Raw genomic sequence first — 24,858 nt, forward strand, 5'->3', positions numbered from 1 at the left:
CGTTTGTTTCTTATCGGTTTTGATGTTAATTTTTTTTTCGCAGCCAACGCGGCACCGTCTTCATAATTATAACCATCGTACATGACCGTGTGTTTTGGCAGGAACCGCTTGCGAAGTGATTTATGATAATGCATTACGGCCGGCATATAGCGACTGTTCCTGTAAGCCCATCCGTTTGTGTCACTCGCTCGATGTATATATATATATATATATATATGTAGTGTATAGGCTGCAGGTTAACCTATATAGACATCGCGAGGCGTATACGTCCTGATAGACGCGAAACGCCTCGCACGGAACATAATAAACCTGTCAATATGGTCACGGGAGGTTCGACGTTTTTAAAATGCCAAACCCACCAACGGCATTTGTTTCGGAAACGGTACGTTTTTAATATAATTCGTTCCGCGCGCAAACGGTCCAAATAAACTTTAAATAAATCGGACGCGTTGACGACGAGAGACGTAGTTAATAATGTAAAAGGTTAGATTTAGCGCGTCGATCTCAATCGGTTCGGTTGCCGCGACCGCTTTTGATTTGAAATCGAACGGCGACGTATTGTGTTTTATTTTCCCGACTTTGCGGATAATACCTCCCGCGGTTGGATGTGGTATCAATGTATTACCAAAACAAAAAAAAATAAATGAAAACGTCTATTGACGATTAAACTAAGTCGGAACGAACGGAGGTGAATTAGTAAGCTTAGAATAATATATTTCAGTACCAAAACATTTCTCTTTTCGGTAAATGTTTATACTAACAGAAACGATTTAAAACAATATCAATGATTTATAAAAAATAAAATAAAAATAATAAGCTTTGTCACACTACATAGATGACAGTTTTATTCAAAGTCGATTCATTAATATTATTGTTATTATTGTTTGAACGATTTTTTTTTTATATTATACATTATTATAATAGATATTCATAGTACTTTAAAAATTGTCATCAAGTTATTTTCTTAAGAGTTCTTGCAACAATTTAATATTCCGACCATCATAAAATATCGTCATGAACAAAATTAAAAATAAGTGCCATACATATAAAATATGTTCAAATATTTCAATATCATGAAAATTAACGACCTAATAACAAACAATATATTAGATGATACATAATATATTATGTGAACACTAATATTGTTAACACTCGATGTACAATAGTTATTTTAATACGATATTCTATTATTATACTAACTAATTAATGAAAATAAAATCTGTTTAAAAAAAAAAACTTCAACAAACTTTTAATTAAGGACGTAAAGCATGAAAACAATTTCTTTTAAGAATCAAATTACAATCTCTATACAGGTTTAAATAACTGGATATACTTTTTGGTATACGGCACGATGACCAGAATTTAAAAAATCACCCAGCATAATTGTTAGACTTGATTCATGGTTATTATATTATGTATTTTAATTAGAACTCATCGTTGCTTTGTGTACGTATAAAAGTACGATTTTTAATCATAAATTATGTTGAATGTTTCAAATCGCCGAGAAACTAAATACTGGATCTCTGGGAATAATAATAAGGAAATACTCAAGGCGTATCTAACTCAATTTTCTCGACCCCATGTGGTACATGCGGCGGCGGTGTTGAAATCCGGACAATTCCTGTAAGACTATATGGATTACAATGATTGTATTATTCAAATGCGATTCCGGTAAAAAAAAATATGCATAATACTCCTGCAGCTATAGGTACACGTATCGTTTTTTATCTCCACCGCAGCGTAGGTATATATATATATATATATATATGTATGGTTTTTTCTTCCCGAGAAACATCATCCGTTTTGCGTTCGCTCATAATATTATACTCTCTTGGGTCACTGTCGTTGTCACGGGTTCGCCGGAACTTATCGCTCTTTTTACGACATATTATATGGGCAATGGGCGAGGCGAGTACTATAGTTTATATTTATTTTTTTTTTTTTTTTAGCGTCACACATCCGCGTCGAGGAATAAGACGACGTGACGTGCACTGTGCGTGAATTACCGTAAGAAACTCGGCAACACGTGTAACAGTGCAGTATAAGGTATATAAGCGTATGCACAATGCACTGCAGCAATATTAAGTATACTTACACATTTCACGCATAATATATAATATTATTAAATTAAAACATAATCTCTGGTGGTAACCGGTTCCCGCGTCGGTGGTTTCACGCATCTTCGAGTCGTCGAAAAGTGTTTGCCGATTAATAATAACTATTATAATAATATCGTATATTATGTACTGTTCCTCTAGGTCTCCAACAAACCGGTTGGATCGCAGCAGAGCAGACTAAGTGGCACCGCTGCTGCTTTACCGCGGTGGCATAACTCGCACATAAAACAATAACACTTTGGAGAATGATGATGTGGCCTCAGAGAAAAACCGTTTACCCACGCAGCAGTTACGCGTACCAATGATAATATTATAGAGGAGAGCGGCGTCGCAACAGTTATGTGTCGGGAAAATCGTGTAAGGACGTTGCGCCCAAGTGCTGCATCTTAAAATACACATTATTAGTGTCGAGCGAGCAAACGGTTCGGATGCGTAATTTTTACGACACCGTTTGCCGACAATATTTATTTTATCGTGGTTACCTACCCACTCGAGAACGTCGTGGGCTACGTAGGTATATTGTTATAAGTTTTTTTCGTCTTGATTATTTTTTAGGTACTTAATAGAAAAGAAAAAAAAAATACAATTTTACAAAAAAAAAAAACACGGTCCGGGTCCGTTGAATCATAATAACGCCGAGAAAACACTTGAATTTGCTGATTCATGATGCAATTTTGAAGAAAAATGTTCGACTCACGGGATGTCGTCATCGCTTTAACGCCAAACAAAGGAATACATCGAAGTAATGGATTTTCCTCTCTACATAATGTTCTCTTCTCCGAGCTTTTATGATAATAACTAAAGGAGAAAAAAAAATTTAAAGCACAATATCGGGGTCCGGGCTTGAAGTGGGTTTTGTTCGTGCCCACCGTATCGAGGGAAAACAATGATAATGTCTGGCGCGGTCTTTGGTTAACGGTCCTGTGCTATCTTGACAAAAGGTGATCTAAGGGAAGTATTTTATTTTTATTTTAGAAATGAATTCCTCGAAAATTATTTCGTAATCGTAATATCGAATGACCGTTTTTTGTTCATCGTTTTAATCGGACATTAAAGTAAAAACACTGCAATCAAATGATAATGAAACTGCATCAGAATTATTATTTATTGTGTATTACCTGATGAATAATTTGATATTGCACAAGGAAATTATTTTAGACCTATGATAACAATACTTCAAAACGACGGAAAAAAAAAAGTCGATCGACAAATAATTACTCAAATGTTCATTAAAAATGCAACCGTTATTAATCGGAAACACCCAAAAATCGAGGAATCTTGTTTTTAATTTTATATTATTGCCCACAAATTAAGTTACAACGCTCAGCTCTGTGTTATGAGTTTATGACTATATTAATAAGTGGTATCACAAACAGGATAATAATATATTTCAGTTTGAAGAATCTTGATCAATTATAGATGATCCGTAATGAGTAATGACTGTATTCTGTTAATTTATAGGTGCATAATATTGTAATAGTAGGTCTTACATTACGCGTGTACAAAAATAGTCGGTTTAAAAATGTCCGTGTAATATTTAATAATAAACGTTTAAATATGAACACTAGAAAGGTGATTTGAAATCATAATACTGGTTTACTTGTGGGTGGTTATCAAATACCTGATAATTAATAAATATAATACATAAAACCTGCAGCCGTCACGAATTAATATTCAATATTAATTCACATTCTAGAATCCGGTGAATCGAAAATATTATATTATGTGAGTACGATACGTGAAATGATTATATTATTATATAATTGAATCTGTATACCTATAACCTTTATAAAAATATTATTAACATGTGTGTAGGTACTATTATAGGTAAGTATAATATTATATTAAATTAGTCATCAGGAGTTATAAAAATATCGTTAAACGCTCTAGTGGTGAACAATAGTTGGGAACTACTATTTGCATTTTTGAAAATATGCTAAGAAGTAATTTATTATCCATCTAAATTGATTAAAAGAAGGTAATTATAGGTAAACACGTTTATGTAATAAATATTAAGTACCTAATAATCTATTAATTGTTATACATTGAAGTTCTTATGTGTGTATATTTTAGTTTATTTATTTTTAGTCTAGTGGTTATACAATTTGTACATAAAAAAAAAAGTAAAATAAGCATTAAGGATTTTTTAATTATAATAGGTAGGTATATGTATAGCAGCTTGGGTATCTTGAGGGGAGAATAAACCAGCGATGGCTCATCGGCGTGAGTTTAGAAATTATTTATAATTTATTATTCTGTTCGGCATGTGTACATTTTCGCTAAAAAATGAAAAATTATTATTTGTTCAAATAGGTATCCATAGAGTGTTACTTACTCGTTTAATACACTATATGGGAATTAAATTTGAAAATTCGTTGCGGTTACTCTATACTATTATGGTGATAAAATTATTAGGGTGTGATGTACAACGCTATATAATACCAAATACCTACTTAACATGATTTAGGAACTATCAAGAGTGTAACTGTAGTGACTTTAGTTGGTATTAAAATCAAACGAAATTCCGTATAATATTGTAATAATAACTATTAGGACGTTAAGAAAGGAAAATCTGTTGCCAGTGGACGTAATAAAATCCCTTTATCTTTAACTAAGCCCTTTTGTGAATCTTATTTATTGCTTTGAGTACGGTCTAAAAAAGACGAGGAAAAGCGTGGAAAATGTATAGAATAGGACTCTTCAACAATATTTATAGGTCGTTGTTTTTGTATCCCAGGACACGACGGTGGGGCTTAAAAAAAATAAGAGTGTAAATTATTCGATAATGGGCCGCTTTTTTTTCAAAAGCTTAATTTATACTTCGAAATCTGAGAAAAATCGGCTTTGAGTTTATGAGGCCTACCAAGTACAGAAAATATGTTATTACCTTCATATTTCAATATAATTATAATACATTCATCAGAGGTGTTAATAAAATTATGGCATACCATTTTCTTCATTAATATATGGGTTATTAATACAATTATTGAAACTTTGTTTATGAAACTAATACGTCAGGTATACAAAATTAAGATTGCGATATTAAATTTCCACAATTGAAACTTACGAAATATAAATAGTTTTTATTAAAAAAAATTTTAATTTCCAACCAAACGCGAATAAACTGATTAATTAGTCACTAATAATATAATTTAACGTGTACATTATGATGTTTAGTACTATTTTGGAAAAAAAAATTAAAATCATACATTTATTCACGTTATCTAATGAGAAATAATAATAGTCTAGTGTAGTGTTTCATTTATAATTATCGTCGGAAATGATATGAAGAAAATGTATGCGATTTTTATGAATCCTTAGAAAATATCAATGCATAAAGTGGTTAGTATTTAAATCATTGATATAACACAATTTTACTGCGTTTTACTTATTAATTATTTTCTACATAAACACGTTGACGACGTATCAGACCACTTTTAGGTTATTTTTAAATGTACATAATATATTTATTACTAAGAAGCGAAAAGGCTCTAACTTATGTTAAAAGGACATTTATTGGGTTATTAAGCGTTTTGTTTTGCACAAACACATTTTATGCTATAAAAAACTTTATACATTTTAAAAACCGAAAAACAGTGAAGAAAAACTCGTCATTCAATGAAAATGTATCTTACAAAAATAAAATAATGCACGAGTCTTGTGTCAATGTTTTTGAAAGTTGTTGTTAAAAAACTTTTAAAATCAGGTACTTTTTGTGTCAGACGGATAATACAAGGCATTAAAAAATATCAAATTTAAATTTTGACCATATATTCTAAGTAGCAAAAAAAAAACGATAATATTCGACCATAATATAAATAAAAAATTCTGCCTTAACAAACGCAGTTGAACATTATCATTATAGGTATATAACAGTTAATACAATTAAAATAAAATATAACTTGTATACGGTTCATATTATTTATTATTTTTTTTTTTTTTTTATTTAAAATTAAGCCGCAACAACAAAGATTATTGGCTGAAGTTAAATTTAACATATGGTGATAAAGGAGGGAAATTTATACAATTCAAGCTTGGGGTGTGAAGGTGTGTTTAGATTAAGTTATATAATTTAGTTAATTTTAAAAAGGTAAATATCTTCTGAGTGTTGTCGGGGTCAGGACCAAGAGCTTCGTAGAGATTGTCAGCTAGTTTGAGGTTGACTCTAACATTGTTGTGTTCACGGCAGAAGCATATGATGTGTTTGACTGTAGGTGTTTCGCCGCATGAGAAACAAGGTTCGGGATCCGTTTTAGACATTAAGTGTTTGTGGGTTAACCATGTGTGACCGATTCTAAGTCTATTAAGAATTACTTCTTGACGCCTGGTAAGTGGAGTGGTTGGCCATGGGAAAATGCTGGGTTTGATTTCGTTTAGTTTAGTACGTTGGGTTGACCAGGAGTGTTGCCAATTTTTTAGAATGTGATCAGTAATAAAGTTTTTTGAGTCTTGCAGAGTATGTGAGCCGATGATTAGAGAGTGAGGAGATGAGATGGACTGTTTGGCATATGTGTCTGCTATCTCATTTCCAGGTATGCCGATATGACTAGGTATCCATATCATGGAGATAGTCTGTGCGTTGTTTTGGAGAAATGATATCTGGTTCTGGATTTTTTGTGAAATGCTATTAGGTTGGAAGTAATTTTGGATGCTTGTAAGTGTACTAAGGGAGTCGCTTAGTATAATGGATTTGTTTATTGAGTCCTGTTTTATAATATCTAATGTATGGGAGATAGCCAAGGCTTCGGCCGTATAGATTGAACAATAGTCAGGGAGCTTGAGCATTCGTCTGGTTTCACCGAATGTAACTGCAGCGCCTACGCCGGCGTCTGTTTTGGATCCATCCGTAAAGAAGAATATGTGGTCTTGGTATCCTTCGAGAATAGCTTGTAGTTCACTTTTATAAATGTTAGGTGTAGTTTCGCTTTTCGGGAGGAAAGATAACTTGAGGTTGATGTCAATGTCCTTATTTATTATTATATTACTATCAAAGTATAGCGTTATACCTACTAATAATTTCAGTAACTGTATTGGTTGTTATGAGTGATTTGTATTAAATTCAAATTATATTGTCCGTTTCTCAATAATAATAAATTGACATATATTAAAATATATTTTTCAACGGTAAGATACGAATTGAACAAAAAAAAAAAAACTAGTTAATCAAATAAAAAAGTTACAAACTCATCCATCACGAATTTATTACTGTCGAAATTGTTCATAGTTAGAATATTATTATTTACAATATTTGCTGAAATTTCAGTATTTTATCGTGACGTTATTATGCTGTCGAAATTAACGTTATTTAATATGTCGGAAAAATATTGATGTTAATAAATCAGAGAATATTATTATAATATGGACAATTAGGGATCATAAATAAATATTTATCTACAAGATAATTTGGTTTAATATTTGGTGCTATAATATAATAATTATAAATAAACACTAAAGTTTGTCTTGGCACACGGATTGATTGTTATTGGATTACACGGAATATTACTAAAACTAACATACGATTTGAGTTCGTAATTTATTTAATATTTTGAACCGGTTTCGATAATTGCTGGGCGTACGCACCGAAAGCAAAACAATAGGATGAATGATGTCAGAAATATTGTGTTAGTTTTTTTTTCCCCCAACAAGACGAATACATTAAGATAATAATCGCTAGTCGGCGCTCATGTTAAATTAAACGATTATTGATCATACCGATTTTTCGTCGTGTAATACTATCGATTAAATCGAGCTCGAATTTTCGGTTGTGCGTTTAAAATAGTAATTTACTATCACCGATAAACTGTACTATACACTTGTCATATATAAATATATAGATTTCGATCGTGTTCTCTCTTACTCATAACATAAGTCATAACAAATATTATATATGGATCTCGACGAGCGAACGATGTAGAATTAATTGTTTTTTGAAATATTCGACCTGTACCAATAGGGATAAATAGACTTACCTACTCTGATTTTCCGTTCACTATTTGTATTCGTATTATTTACACTGCGAAACAGAACAATTATTATAATATAATGTGTGGAAAGCAGTAGACAATTATCGACTACAACGTCTTATTATTTTCAATCGCGTTCTCTCGAACCCATAATATTTGAAGCTCGACGGATAAACGACGCAGAATTAATTATATATTTTTAAATATTTCGCCATAAGGCTTATTTTGATTTATCGCGATATTATATTTTATATTATTTATTTACATAACCAAACAGAAATATGATTGTTACGCGTGTTTAAAATAGAACATTATTATCAACGACATTTTATACGCTGGTCAAATTTTCGATTGCGTTCTCTCGTACCAATAATGTGTACCGTAAACGACATGTTAGAATTGATTCATTTTTTTGAAATATTTGACGTTTACTCTATGCGACATAAGCGCCAAAGGTGCAAAAATGACATATAATTCGCGCCAAAATTAATATTTTATAATATAAATTATTTGAAAATGTGAATCTTATAAAAAAATGTTCAATTATAAATTGTCAAATTATAATGTAAATGCAAATCAAATATCAATATAAATTTAATACATTGATTGCAATTTTATAAAACATCTCAATAATTAATTGTTAAAATATAATATACACGCACATAAATATTAATTTAATAAATCAGTTAATTCTAAATTTAATATCTATTCACCATGGCATAAAAGTACTTATGATTTTGGCGCTTTTGTACGATACGATTTTTTTTTCTGATCTCATTTTGGCACTTATTTCTTTCACCACATAATTATTTAACATTAATTGTAATATTTTATCTTTACCCCTACTAATAAAGAATTATTATGATTTTTCCGTTGACCGATACTTTACTTTGTTATTTACATTAAAAAAAAAAAAAAAAAAAAACAGAAAATTGTGTTAATATAATGATGACAATTAGTATGATTTGTTAAAAAATAACCGTACGTGGGTGGTCAGTGTATGTTTTAATATTTTATCAACTGATGACATAGGTGGGGTTTCGGTTACGAATGAGAGGTATTATAATTATTGATAATATTATTCTGTTATATTATTACAGTAACAGTAAAAATGAAAAAAAATCATGTCGAATTCTCACATACACTAAATGCGTCCGCCGCCTTAAGCTAATAATTTATTAAAATATTTAAATTGTATATAAAATTATTATTACAATATTATACTATATGAGCTAAAATAATCAATTATAGTTCAGTGTTTGAAGCTAACATGCCGCTGACATGTCGTCATTGGCAATAGTCATCCACCGGAACAGAATTATTGGCTGTGATTCATTAAATATACATTTTTTTTTTTTTGTAAGGTTTCCAACCCATCCCGTGCACGACCACGCCTATCTACAATTTTGTGATCTAATATCATCTGAATGCTGTAAGACTTGAACACGAGACAGATGATCGTATCAGGTATTCTATTATTTCTATTATTATTGTATTACTATCCGCATAGGATGGTCGTATAGTATAGTATCTCTATAAGAATAATCGTCGCAAATAAAATTCGATATTATTTCAAAAGCATCGACACAATAATGTCCGTAAAATCGATACTTCTTGTACACGTCCAACTCGAACACTAAAATGACGAAGCAACGAAACGAGTGCCGATAAACGATAAGACGATTTGTGTGGACATAAAAAAAATTGCATAAAACAAGGAGACGAATTAAATAATCCGGAAATCACGCGTGTTTTATAATATATTATATAGTCGTAAAGTCAAGAAATGGGATTGAAATTAAAAAATGAACAATGACTTTGAAACATTCACGTGGGACCCTAACATAATATCATTTACCAATAAGGTACATATTTTTATCTTTCTCATTGCGTACATTATATTGGTACATACAACCTACAGTGATGCACGCTGTCGTATATACCTATCTGGCGAGATACTCATAAACTTCACTGACACGGGTAGCCTCCAGCATTTTTAAATTTTACTACTCACACGTCGGGGGTCAACACTGTCGTTAAATAATATTATCACTGTTTTTTTCTCCCCCCTCCCTCCCCCCCAAAAAATATATGTATAAAAAATGTTTTATAAGCGTTATTTATTTTTCGTAATAACAGCACGGTCAAGGAAAAAATACTCATTATATTTTAATAGACTATTGATTTTTTTTAATACTTTTAGAGCGCGATGAAACTCAAGAAGGATCGTTTTAAAATATTAAAATTATGATTAAACAAATCGATTGATATTTCCATACCCATTTTAGGGAATGTTCACTGACTATAACGTACCTAACCATATTTTTCGTATTGCATGTTTTAAAAACAATGAGTGTTGGTCTGAATGATATCTGTAACATGATGATTATAAATGAACTTAGTCATGTTTTTTATATATCAAATAGGTTTAATTAATAAAATGGTGTTCAATATTTATGAGATTCATTGTATTCACAATATAGCTGTAATATGTAGCTGCATATTGTATACAAAATATAACATTTTCCTATCACATTCAAAATTTCTAAAAATGTAACAAATCGTTATTTGATATCAAAAATATCAATTAATGGAATGTATTTGAATAGCGTTTAAATAATTTCTAAAAAGTGGCTTTTGCAGGTATTGTACGCACCGGTCGCAGTTGCTAGTTCCCGGATGGGTGACCACCCGGGATTTTTATTCTTGTCAAACATACACGTGTGACAACCCTATACCAACTCAAAAACCTACAAACAAAAATATACAAAAGTAACCCCCACCATACCACCCCACAACCTATGTCCTATCTTGTAGCGGGTTCCCCTAAAAAAAATTTCTAAAAATTTGTATTTATTTATTTATATAAATTCATAAAAATGTAAATACATTATAAAACCAGTTTCTTAAGCGGATTCATAAATATTATTTTGAATTATTTAATGATAGCAATCATCGAAAAAAATGGTAAAGCTAAAAAAAATCAAAAGCTTTTGCCATCATACCTTATTAATTCTTAGGAGGTTGTAGAGATGAACATTCCAAATTAATTCAATAGTAAAATAGTGTTTTAAACAATATGATTTAGTAATCGTAGACGACCATGTTTAATGATTGATAAAATTTAGAACAATACAACAAAATAATAAAATAACACATCAAAACAAAATTAAAAACAATAAGAAGAATACAATAATTAGGTATTATCTAAAATAAATTATTTTATGCTGTTTCATATAAATTATTTCTTAAATTATCTAGGCACGTAAAACAATGAATAAATATTTTTTTCAATTTGACACAAAATTATGAAGTGAACACATATAACTCCAGTTTTAAAAAATTTTAAGCACATATTGTGAACTTTTGCACGTAAATCAAAACACATTATTTAATAAAATAATAATATGTCGAAACTAAAGATAAAAAAACACACAAATCAATTTATAAAAAAAGTAGTATTATTGTTGAATAGGGTCTATTCAATTGTTGAATACGAATCTAATTTTCTGATGGATAATTGTATTTTAAAACAAGCCCTTAAGCTGTGTTAGTGTACAAATCAATTCAACGAAATATGTATAGCTTTGTGAAATTCGTATGTTGCGCATTAAATTAAATTAGCATTCGATAAATATTATATTGAAATTTTTTTTTTTTAATAATAAATTATTAAATATTATTAGTTTTGAATTTGTAAGTGTTATTTGAATTGTGTCAGCGTCGGTGTTTATAATCGTATAAAAATATTGCATTAGATTTGTATGCAAATGTATGTGAAACTTTTTTTTATTCGACTAGTACAAAACAAGATATGTAAAAATATGTAACTGTCGGCAGTTAGCTCTATAATGAGTTGATATCAATCCAACTATTACACTTACTTTTGCTTATTTTATAAGCTATTGACTTTACTTAATATTTTATCATGCCTATCATAATATTTAGGATTATAGAAATCGATTATTACATTGAATTTAGACATTGTAAAAAATATGTTTATTACGCAAGAATTACGCAAAAGTCAACAGATAAATATGATATCCGTATACAATTATTATATAGTGATAAAAATGTGAAATAAAAATTGTTTGGTTTCGAGCTTTTAACGTTCATCAGATATTAAAAAAAATCAAGCGTCAATAAACCTAGTGGTAAATATTTATTAAATTTCGAATACCTACAGTTTTTTAATATCGTTAAAATAGAAACTAAATGTTACTAAATAAAATTAAACCTTAGTATTAATTTAAATATTCGTGCTGAAACTATATTTTCAGAACCTTATTATATTTTTTTACAAATTAATTTTAAATTAATATAAAACAAATTATTACGACTAAAAATCTATAAGTTAGGAATTTTTTTTTTTTATGCGATTTAATAAGTTATAACTTCATGTAATCCAATTTTGTCGTTTTGAATGTAGTACCTATATCGAATACCTATTATAATATATTAAAAAAAAAAAACGTTTAGTGTTAATAAAATTCTTATGGTATTAATTTTGAACAAGGTATTACACAGAAATTACAATGGTATCAACTATCAATATTTTTACAAGTCATTTATAATACAATAAATAATATGGAAACTATAAGATATCCGATTTTAAGGTAAGTTGTGTTATGGTATAGAAAATCAAGTGATTATTTCATTTCAGATATACGTGCGAGCTTTTTTAATAAAAATAATAACTCTATTTTTTTTTTTTACAAAGCCTTTATAAGACCTTTGTTGTAACCTGGTATTTGTTTGACATTTAAAAAAAAAAATAACACACACATTTTCTAAGCACCCACTCATCCACTAGTATTCTCGTGATTTATTTTCACATATTAAAAAGATACCAAGAAAAACGGACGATATATCTTTATCGTCTATGTAACATCCGACAACCAACCAATAAATTGCTAGTTAATAAATAACACGAAGACAAAGCTGCATAGTATGTTCATAATATTTCAAATTGGACTTAAAGGTTTCAACACAAAGGGGAAACTTCAAACACTAATAAAAAAAAAAAAAAGATTATCGAGTTATGGACGTGTGCGGGTCTTCGGAATGGACATCATCATAAATATTATTGTTTGTACGTTTGTAGGAGGTACCTATATACAATACATGCAATGTGCAGCGTGCATTAAAATATATTGTAAACGCAGTTAAAGTATAATCATAATAGTTTTACTCTTAAGATTTTAAAATAATAAGAAGAACTTGTAATGAAATTAATGTCTTTAACAGTATAATTATTATTTTATACTCTCGAGTGTGTCATAACAGTATAAACACTAATATGATACGAAACTTGAAATTAAAATATTATATGATATTACCTAATTACTGTACAATGCACGTCATAATATCCAACTCGTTTAAGTGATATGAACGAGTGTAATGAAAAAATACTCGTCGAATGTTATACAAATTATGACAGAGACGAAGTGTAATATTAAAAAAAAAAAAAAACTCAACCAATTACGAATAAGAACATCGAATGAGAGATTTTCATGTGTAGAAGGTTAAACCAGACCATTAAAATAATATTACACAGGTAGGTAATTCATAATCAAATATTGTTACAGACAACGGTATTAAGGAAGTAAACGTCTCTGCAACTGCTCTGCGACTGATTTAAACGAAACACCGAGACCGTATCAACGCTTAGGAAATCCATCGGATGAACTTCTATCGAATTTAATGTTAAATAATAACGTATAAAGCGCAAGTAGGTAGGTATTAAGATGCCTCTAAAAAATACGAAATATAATAGTCTTAAGTTTGTAATCTATAATTTTGAATTTTATGTTAATAATATTATTTATTTCCATATACGTACAGACATGTCTTTCAACACACAAATGCCCAACGGGCATTAAAATATTATCATAAAAGGATAAATCATAATACATTGCACGTCAATAATTCATACACCGTCGACATTGTATAGACATCTGTGCAATATTCATCAATAAAGTGGTGTCTGTTGTTCAGAGGTCTCACCGCGTTCAGTAACGAATTTCAATAATATTGTTACCTATCGATTAAGATAAAAACCTATATAGTACCTATAATATTGGTACACATATAAAACGATTATATTATGATTGTTAGTAATTATACTACAATGTACAAAGATCTCAAATCTTAACTTACATAAATGTCACATAATATTACAATGTCAACATATTGTAACAATAATTTATAACGACTATTATTCAATTTACAACTTGAATAATAATTGTTGATGTTAAAAAATTAAACATAATATATACGCCGCGTTATAAAATATTTCTATCGTATAAAATTAGATTTATTTCCCTCGAACTCTTCTTGTAATATATCATGTTAATATAATATAATAAAAATTATAATATTTGAATAGATTTTGGTACTTATGCAACTGTTGTTGCAGCACGAAATAACGTTACAATGTTTTAAAAGAACATATTTTAACAACGTCGTTAGTAATGTTCTGACATTTAGTTATTTATACGAAAATTCAGAAATGACGAGAAGGTAGGCGTAATTTTTTGCGTACGTACAAAAAATAATATGAGTTATGTGAACTGAGGACAAGTTTTATATTAATGTCTCTTGACTATAATTTATGGTTTTCGTATTTTGTACAGTTTATTATAGTTTATAAGGTTAATAGAATAAAAATAATCTCTCATAAGATTCGTGTACGCAGTTTCGTGTAACTTCGAAATCAAAATGCCTGACGTGGAAATAATATATTACAAGTGTAATTGAATCGTCCAGCTTTGTAAATAATTGCTATATGCCTCACACATTTTTTATCTTCAAGAAGTTTATCGATAGTTTGTTAAGGCTCTTAACTAAATTTATTGTCGTATTATTTTAACGCCGAATCCTATTTGTTTATATAGTAAAATCGATACCGTTGATATTTAATATTTTATTTTATCAATAATATAGTCACCCAATCCTTCCTCGTCACCAAGAAACCTGCTCCAATATGTCAGCACATGCAACGCTAATAGTCTATCGATCGACCACATTGTAACGAAATGCCCAAAATACACGGAAGCACGGAAAATCTTCGAAAACTCATCAGTCATCACTAATTTAAACCAAAAACTGTAAATATCTGTAAATATTTTATTCCCATTCTCGTTTATTACAATATTGCAGACCAATAACGACAATAACCTCAATATGTCGAAACCATTATTTTAAATTAAAAAAAAAATTAAAAAATAAATAATAATACCGCATAACGCGAAAGAAAACCCTGGAAAAATGCTCGAGTGTGTAGTAAAAAAACAACAAAATACAAAATACAAAATTCGTAATCATATCGCACCACTATCGATATTCGAACCTATACGGAATATTTGCGAGAGGAAATATTCGTCTGCAGCAGGTGACGGGCAAGACGAAAGGCATACTATAATGATGAGCTCCACAAACACCACACCATAGACGTAGAATGGTGGGGGCTAAGGGGGCTTAGCCACCGCTCCAGAATTCCATTAAGCTCCCCCAGAAATTTGTTAAGCCTCTTGTGTAAAAGTATACCGTTTTATACGTCGTACGTGTGAGAGATCATTTTCAGTATTGCGGCGAATAAAAACATGACTACGAAATTCCTATGAGCAACGATAGATTTTCAAATCTATATCGTTACTTCATATTGAAAGGGACTTAGCTAATAATATTAAATCTGCCGAGTTTCTTAGTATATTTGTTCAAAAAATCAGACTTTAAACCTTATAAGTTATAATATAGTAATCATTTCCTATTTAAATTTTTTTTTATCAAAAATTTAATTCGAATACAGAATATGTGTTTGATAATAATACGATGTACAGCATATTATTTATTTATATTTTACCTAATAATGTACTTCTTTAGTACTTTTTATATTTTTGTCTATATTTTATTTTTCTATAGTTGTATTTGTGGGCTATATGTTCTGTACCTGAATCGTTATAGCCTTTGTGCGAAGTGATCAGCAAGAAATTGCGGCATCGTCGATGATACCACAAGAAAAAGGATTATAGCCCTCCCAAAAAAAAAAAATCATCACGATACGCCTATATATGCACCACACACCACACCAATATATTACGTAGTATAGCAATATTACGAAGACTAAAAGGACACGAAGTGTCGGCAAACGGTTGTATATTATAATAATATCATTGTTATTATTCGTAAACACTAAACACAATAATAATGATGTGTACATGTTTATGTTGTATAATAATACGTGTACGCGCATAAAAAAATGTGTCGCGTGACGAAGACGCGTGTCGAGGGCGGCAATCTTCGAAAGGAATAAACTGTAATAGTATATTTTAGGTATGCCATATTATAATACGATATAACATAATTATTATATCGTTGTCGCATTCATTTACAAGGAATATAACACATATGGGACGAATAATTTTGTCTTGGCACTCGCGACGGCGGTCAAATATTTTTACAACTTCGTTTACGAGGAATTACATTACTGTATATTGTCTCGACGAGATTAAAATATTACATAAGCCGCGCAGACAAGTAAATGTCTAGCCAAATGAAAAAAAAAATTAAAAATAAACTCTTGACGTTCCGTCGAATTTCGCGATTAGGGTTGGAAAAAAATCGCTTTCTTTGATCAAACAATATTATTACTATAGTCACTCGTCGTCGACGGGGTAGTCAAACCTTACACACACACACACATAATAATATAAAACAGCGATTTCCAGCCCAAAAGGCTGGGGTGGGCCCACTTGTAGGCAGTTAGAAATGTCGTATAGTGGACGCTGGTAAATGCCAAAGATCAGAAATATTTTAATTGGAATCAACATCGAGATTTTTATTTGATATTATACACGTCCATAATATTAATGTCCGTTTATCGTCTTATTTGTGTGTGTGTTTTTGTTCTATACCTGTGTAATAATAGTATATAAAAGCGAGTCTCAACGTTGTTTTTTGCATCATTTTTGGCGGTCCACACAACCAAAAACGTTGGGAACCACTTATCAGTCATTCGTAAATATTCAAAAACAAATTGACATAATTGATAGTAATACTATCGTTTGTGACATCGATAGAAATACTAAATGTAATCGACTAAAAATAAATGAACGCTTAGATCATCGGAAATACCTAAATGTCCTAAATCGCCGTCGTGTGATCAAAACATGTGGGGCCAACAATCGTCAATCACTCACGGAATCGGGTAGGCACCAACAAAAATGAACAGTTCGAGTAAGCCGCCCGAACCGAGTGAACTCCAAAACAAATGTTTGGAATGACGCTGTACACACCGTTCGTCGGCGTTATCGAATGCGAATAGACCTTTGCTCAAACGCCCGAAGTAACGTCATATTCAGACAATGTTTTTAGACCATGCGAATGGTATGAATAATTTAAACTGCGCCCAGTCCAATATGTGGTCGTAGGTGCAGCAGTTACCGTTCACCCGGTTCAAGTTTTTTTTTTTTCCGATAAAAAAGAGAGAGACTAGTGTGGTCGTAAACATTCCTGGTCGAGAGACCCCTTGATCTATTATAAAGTCATTGCGAAGACAATAAATACAATCATTTAACGACAATACTTAAAAATAGAAAAAACGAATGACTTACGCCATGCCTCGGCGGCGCGGTCTCGTCCGGACGTGTCTCGGCGGCGGCGGCGGTGCACGTGCGCCTGAGACCACGTGTTGGCCTTCCGGCCGGTGGTGGCGGTGGAATTGGCAGTGGAGGTAGTGGCGGTGGAGATGGTGGCGACGACGGTGGGCGTGGTGGCGGTGGCGGTGCGCCGAAGACGTTATTCCTCGGCACGCGTTATCCCTTCGGAGGGACCCGTTTGCGCTTGCGCGATAGACGATAAGACTTGTGAGCTTTGGTAAAAAAAAAAAAAACGAGAAAAGTTCGGGACGACGACGGTGACCGGCGACGCTCGCGGATGGACGGGGGGACGGGGATAGTGCGTGTGGGACACGAATGGAAATCCACGAGGGTGGGTTAGGACACTATAACACACGAGACGAAGAGACGACAACGACAACGACACACGACGGGCTGCGCTGCACACGGCGTCACCACAATACAACACGTCGATAGTTTGCCGGCAACTGAGTGCCGACCGATACACACACGCACCGCACACTTACACATACGCACACGCACACGCGAGACCTGCCGCCGCCGCCATCGCCACCGCCGCCGCCGCCGGAGCTGAGCACGCGGTCCTACGTGCCTCCACCACCGCCGCCGCCCCTACCCGCCTACTCCATGTAGCTTACACCACAGCCGCCGCCGTTCGTCCCTCGACCACGAGCACCCCCTCCCCCCCATCGCCGCAAACGATGCGTAAACACCCGAACCGTACAATAGACTCGCCGAAAACCGAGGAAATCCGTTTTTCTTTTGCTCATCGCCGGGTCTCACCCGCCACCCCGGCCCACTACACAGTCGTAGCGAAACCTCTCGCGAACCCGCACACATGATAACTACAACAACAACAACAATAACATTATGCTAAAACTCAAGCCGTTCTCGACAACGATTTCACGCGAAACGCTGGCGGCGTTGGACGCGGGTGTATGATATTATGATATCGTATTATGATTATTATATGTTATTATTGTTGTATTTGTTTTGCGCAGATAATAATATTGTGCGCGTATATTGTGTATTCGGGGTAAAACACACGCGCCCAAAGAGTTTGAGAAAATGATAATAATTTTCATTAATAATTTATTCGAGTCATTCACACACACGCGCGCGCGCTGCTGCGACTGCAGGCGTACGATAACTGTGACGAGAAAAGTTTTTTTATTTTTTTGCAAAAGTACCTACGTATACATTGTATTACGTGTGCTTCGAGACTATAAAGTGAAAAAACTTAACGGAAAATCAGAAATTAAAGAAAACAACAGGATGCAAGCGCGCGATGTGTGACCCAACACACACAATCGTGAAGTCCGTATGCAAATAATTTCCGATCCATCGTGCGATTTTACAAACGATTTCCAATCGCTGATCGCCGCCCACACACGCGTACCCGATTTTAGGACGAATAGTCGTATATTGCGCTAATGAGACGTTCAACAAGTGTTCGTGTCGCAATAGCCGACCGTCGTTTACGAATTCACGATAATAATAATAATGTTTCGACTTTAACGGCTCCACATGGAATTCGTTCACCGCCCGATGTACGTTGCGTGTCACAAACTCGTTAACTGAAATATAATAATATTATATATTATACAACGGCGGGTGCCAGCCGAATAATAATATTACCGAATTAATTTTTTTTTTGCTTGGTGAACGTTTTCGTGTAGACACCAATAGACTATTATGTCGGGCATTTCGACGACATTTAAACAACATTTTGAAATATCAACAAAACAAATTAACGAGATGAAAGCTGCAGAATTGTAATAAAAACATATTATATTTTATTACCAGGGTACATTTTACTTATTTGCCGACACGGCACACCGAAATTTTAGAAATTCGACTGGCATCATCATCTATAATATATTATTATGTATTGACGCGTTGACTTGAACGAAATATTTTTATTTGCGTTACGTCCATGTGTGCAAATCTATAAAGCGAATGTTTTCTGATTATTATGATGAACGTCTCGACGAATATTGTTTTGTTTTAACACGATAAGGCCCGTTTCACATGGACGCGGGTCATACGCTCGCGTTTTCAGTTACATATTTTAGTTAAATTCATACGCGCCACTCCGGCGATGACGCGTTTCCCTTGCCAGTATGACGCGTATGAACTTAATCAATGTAAACGAAAAACGCGCGCGTACGATACGTACGATACGCGTCCATGTGAAACGGGCCTAAGTAGGCAGGAACAATATAATTTAATATTAATATGCGATGTCCATAACGAGTTGAGACACGAAAACATAAAGAGTGAAGTACCGAAGTATTCTGTTTTTTTTTTTTTTTTTGTTTTTAGTCGCCAGTCACTATACAACGTTATTATTAAATAAAACATTTTTTTGGGACTATTTTTATAAAACATTGTTTTATCTCATAACCTGACTATAAAAAGCATTAAAAACACGAGTTTAACACGACATTCTAATATAATATGTTGATGCAGCCAGGAGCATTGTAATGTGTGTGTGTGTGTGTGTGTGTGTGTGTGTGTGTGTGTGTGTGTGTGTGTGTGTGTGTGTGTGTGTTATGCTTGGTACGAGGAGTGATGAAGAATTTTACCGAGTTCGTATTTTTGACTGACCAAACCTATCTCGATCAACCGTGATAGATACCAACTACCAAGTAAACGTGTCGACTTGAAGTAAATCGATTGAATACAATTTGACAATATTACAAAGTTGACGGACAAGTAAAACCGGAACGTAGTAAGCACGATTGAAGTCGAAAAATACATAATATTATATTATTATTATTATGCATACACATATTATTATTATCATACTCCAACGGATATCTTTTTGTTTGAAAACTGTTTGTCGACTTCATGAATTTTGATCTTTGCCAATCATATCAAACGACTTTGCGAGGTTTTAAATAAACTTATTCGGGTCTTGACTCCACGGCCATTGATTTCAAATGATTTATCGTTATAGAAGATTCGTCGCATAAAATATTACGATGAGGTACCTAGCTCGATCTACGATCAAATCGTTATAAAATATGATCTGCGCAATCGCATGCCCTTACATTGTTATAGAGTAATCGAAAAAGATCTTTTAGACGTACTTCTCGTTGTGAATTTATTATCAGAAAACGGTTTTGAAATATTTATTTTACGGGAGCCAATTTTATCAAAATAATAAAATAATATACTACCACTACGTACATATCGATGAGTGCATTTAGATTAAATTGAAAACTTGATCGTATGTAACTATGTTATTATACTATTTATATTTATTTTTAAAATTGTACTTAATAATATGTCGTTATCTTGTTTAAAAAAATTTAATATAATTTAATATACGACGCGTGAGAATGATAAAACGAACAAAATAATACTATTCATTTCATTATAATGAAAAATCTGCAGTTATTAAAGGGAATTTATTAAATTATCAAGAATTAAATTAATAAATTCATGTCGATACGTTTCGAGGTGAAGATTTCTCGTTTTTTATCAAATATTATAATATATTATTTAATCGATTCGTTTAGATAGATCGTAGTTACGCGCACTACTCTCGTATTATATTAGTTGAAGTCATTGCTGTGCATTAAACGAGCACTGACGCACAACTATTATAGTTTTGGTTTTAGGTTTCCGTGTCGAATAATCTCACTAAAACGAATGCTCTCTAAATTATATCCCTCGTGGAAACAGTCTTTTGAATTGTGTAAACTGTTTACATAGTCCAAACGTTATCTGGATTCATGTGAAATGTCAAATGACCCTGAAAAATACTCGCGCGGATTTAAAAACGGTATTCTAACACACTAACACAGTTATAGTTGCGCGTAATTTATTAAACTTGTGCAATAAAACGGATAACGGAAATTAATATTAATAGAAATTTGGTTTTCTCAGAATAACGTACAAGATACTGCAAACAATATTATGCGCATTTGGATTGACTATAAATAGAACGGCATAATATTATTTAGGAAAAATTCGTTGAAAATATTTCAGCAACTATCAGTGGCGTATTTAGGGAGGGGCCCATAGGGGCCCACCCCCCCTTGGCCCGTGTAGTACATATTATAATAGTATAACACAATACTACTCAGTAATCGACACTTGTATTATACTTTAATACTTTATAATGTATGATTAAATAATGATTTGATATGAAAACATTAATAAGGAAGAAAATGTAACTGTGGAGGAAATAGCACAAGATTTCATAAAAATCTCCGCCAGGAGAATGCAACTTCAAGACTGGTCAAAATAATAGACATTACTTAAATTGTACATGCTTTAATATAAGTACTTTAATTGTCTTAATCTTAATTAAATATAAAATATAATATACTAAAACGTATGATTTTGGTGTTATATCTGGTGGGCCCCTCCCTTGAGAGATTTCTGGCTACGCCACTGGCAACTATTGTCACCTTGGTAGAATCAACGGCTGCATCCGAATTGCATGCCAAAAAAAAAAAAGTCCGAATTGCATGCGATTTCTTAAAGGGGTCTGTCCGAATTGCATGCCATGTATCAGCAATAGTTTATTATACACTTATTCTATTAGGTATAACTTAAACTTTTTTTTGAACTTTTCTAATTTAAAAAAAACCGCATGTATAGAAACGCTCTGTGATATGGTTGTTACAACTGGTTAATTTCTAGATTGAAATATTTTAAACTTTAGTTTTATTTTGAACTATATTATTTACTATAGTATATTAGGCATATGTATCGACCGTATCGTTCACTAAATTGTCTGTAGCTCAAATGTATAAGAACTATTATATTTTATATTAGTCTGAAATAATCTAAAATGATCGAAATGATCTAAAATTATAATTATTTATTTAAAAAAAATGGACCAAATAATGTATATTATTTTTGTTATTTATTTTAAAAAATGGACCAAATAATGTATATTATTTTTATTATTTATTTAAAAAACAAGACTAAATAATGTATTATTATTTTAATTATTTATTTAAAAAACTGGACCAACATCACTGTAATTATTTATTTAAAATATACCATGCACAAATGTAAAATACATTCACTTTATTATACTAAACTAAATATAATAAAAGCCCGTTCTTTCAGTGGAAAAGTAAGTTAAATTAGAAAAAAAAAGTTTAAGTTATACATAATATAATAAGTGTATAATAAATAATAATCCATTAACCTGATAATCTGATGGCATGCAATTCGGACAAACCTCTCGATGATGTGGCATGCAATTCGGACAGAACCTTACAAGAGATGGCATGCAATTCGGACATCCCAATTTATGTTTTTTTTTTGGCATGCAATTCGGATGTACGCAGAATCAACATAAATTTCCGAGACTTTGTCAAACACCGATTAATTATTATTCAACATAGTATAATATTCACAATTCCCACTAAACAATATCGATCACCCATAAATATGACATAATATTTAAAATTACTTAAATTATTTGAATAGCTGTCGTAAAACATATTATATATTTTAAAAGATTTTATGGATAGACATTATTCCGTCTTATATGATATCGTCAAAGTAAATGGACAGTATTATTTTTGTCTTTTTTAAAATACAACAAACGTGTGATGGAAGATTGATAACTAAAACTTTTGTTTGATATTATAATAGCGAGATTATAACATTATCATGAATTATGATGTATACGAAAGAGCAATTTTTTAGTTAATTAATATTTATGTGATGATAAAAGAAATTAAATTATTTTAAAAATATACGCGGTCACGATCCGGTAATTAATTTTTGGCAAAAAACAACTTTTGTACAATAATAACGCGTGTACTGTTAAATTAGTAAGACTTAATTAAAATGACAGTGGCGAAAAGCAATTAAAAATCAAATCACATGAAGTATAATACATCGATTAATAACTACCAAACACCAACACTATGGTATCATTGGTATCACTTGGGTACGCACGAATATGAATATCGCAGTTATTGCATTTGCTGCTGCTGCTGTTGTTGTTGTCTATATTATCCATTAGATAATATTATTATGACGTATAATTCTTTATCGGAATAACTGTAAAACCATCTTAAACGTTTGCATTAATAACTCGCGAAACCAAAACGGAAAAATATTATAAATAAATTATTATCATACACTACCTCTGCGTGATCGCTTCCGGTACATAGTTGACAGAATCATTTTTTTTTTTTTTTCATTAGGCCAGTGATGATGTCATTCTTTACGCAGAGCTAAAATTATTTTAAAACATTATTTTTTATGACGGATGAATGAATCAACCGACTGCGAGCGATTTTAATTTTTTAGTATTTTTATTACTCGTGGGTGGATCGTATGACAACTCACATTTCTCCACAATGACCGTCCAATGATAAGAGTATCGCCCGGAACAGTACTCGTGGGTAGATATGGGTAAGCTCAATTCGTTTCAAAATTTGACTTCGGATGGCGAAACAGAGAAATACTTATTTGTTTCAGACGTAACAGACATTTATTTTGTAGAACAACGCGCGCACAAGCAACGATGCTATTTTTGAATAATAAAAGTGTTATATGTATTACGAGTTCAGCACTATATTCGAACGACAGATTATACAAACGGCACTTTTTGTCTCGCAAAGTGAAATTTTTATTATTGTTATTATTATTATTATAGTGTTGGTGTACCCACTCGTTAACCTTTTCAGCGCGCAGCTGAAATAGGTGCAGTGTTGCACATTGTATGACGTGCACTCTGCGCATTGGTGACAGTGCCGTTGTACTATCAAACAAAAGTTTGCGAGCAAAACTTGTTTCGTATTTATAATAATTAATGATAATGATATAAATCTTTCGAGATTGAGAAAATCGTTAACGTCAAAGAACTATACGTTATAAATTATAATAAATGTATATAATGTGTAAAAAAAAAAAATTATCACTTTTTTATTCTCAATTGATCGCTGCATGCGACTTTCTTACAACGACTGTGAAAAAATTAAATAATATGCAAATTTATGCAACATGTATATATTGTAATAATACTATTTTATATTATTTCCGTTGCGTTTATTGTAATAATTTTAATGTTTTGGAGTAAGAACTACGTATATTAGTGTATTGTTTGTGCGAAAAGAACAAAAACTTTGAATGATAATCAAGGGAAGTAAAATT

At 31.8% G+C, this 24,858-nt stretch overlaps 2 protein-coding genes across 3 annotated transcripts in view; one reads left to right on the forward strand and one right to left on the reverse strand.

The window, feature by feature from the left end:
• LOC107169907 (uncharacterized) overlaps nt 1-18,186 on the reverse strand; it is a 256,410-nt gene extending 238,224 nt beyond the window's left edge. For both annotated transcript variants that reach the window (XM_089228563.1, XM_089228562.1), the window contains exon 1: nt 17,695-18,186. In XM_089228563.1, coding sequence (XP_089084689.1) covers nt 17,695-17,699 — 5 coding nt within the window. In that variant the 5' untranslated portion in view covers nt 17,700-18,186. The remainder of the gene's footprint in view (nt 1-17,694) is intronic.
• Nucleotides 1-24,858, forward strand: part of LOC107165019 (nucleolar complex protein 4 homolog B) — a 567,342-nt gene that overhangs the window by 184,629 nt on the left and 357,855 nt on the right. The gene's annotated exons all lie outside the window — the stretch shown is intronic.

Source organism: Diuraphis noxia, unplaced genomic scaffold, assembly GCF_037042655.1.
Source record: "Diuraphis noxia isolate RWA-SAM2 unplaced genomic scaffold, SU_Dnox_SAM2 contig0005, whole genome shotgun sequence".
In the NCBI taxonomy this organism is placed as follows: domain Eukaryota; kingdom Metazoa; phylum Arthropoda; class Insecta; order Hemiptera; family Aphididae; genus Diuraphis; species Diuraphis noxia.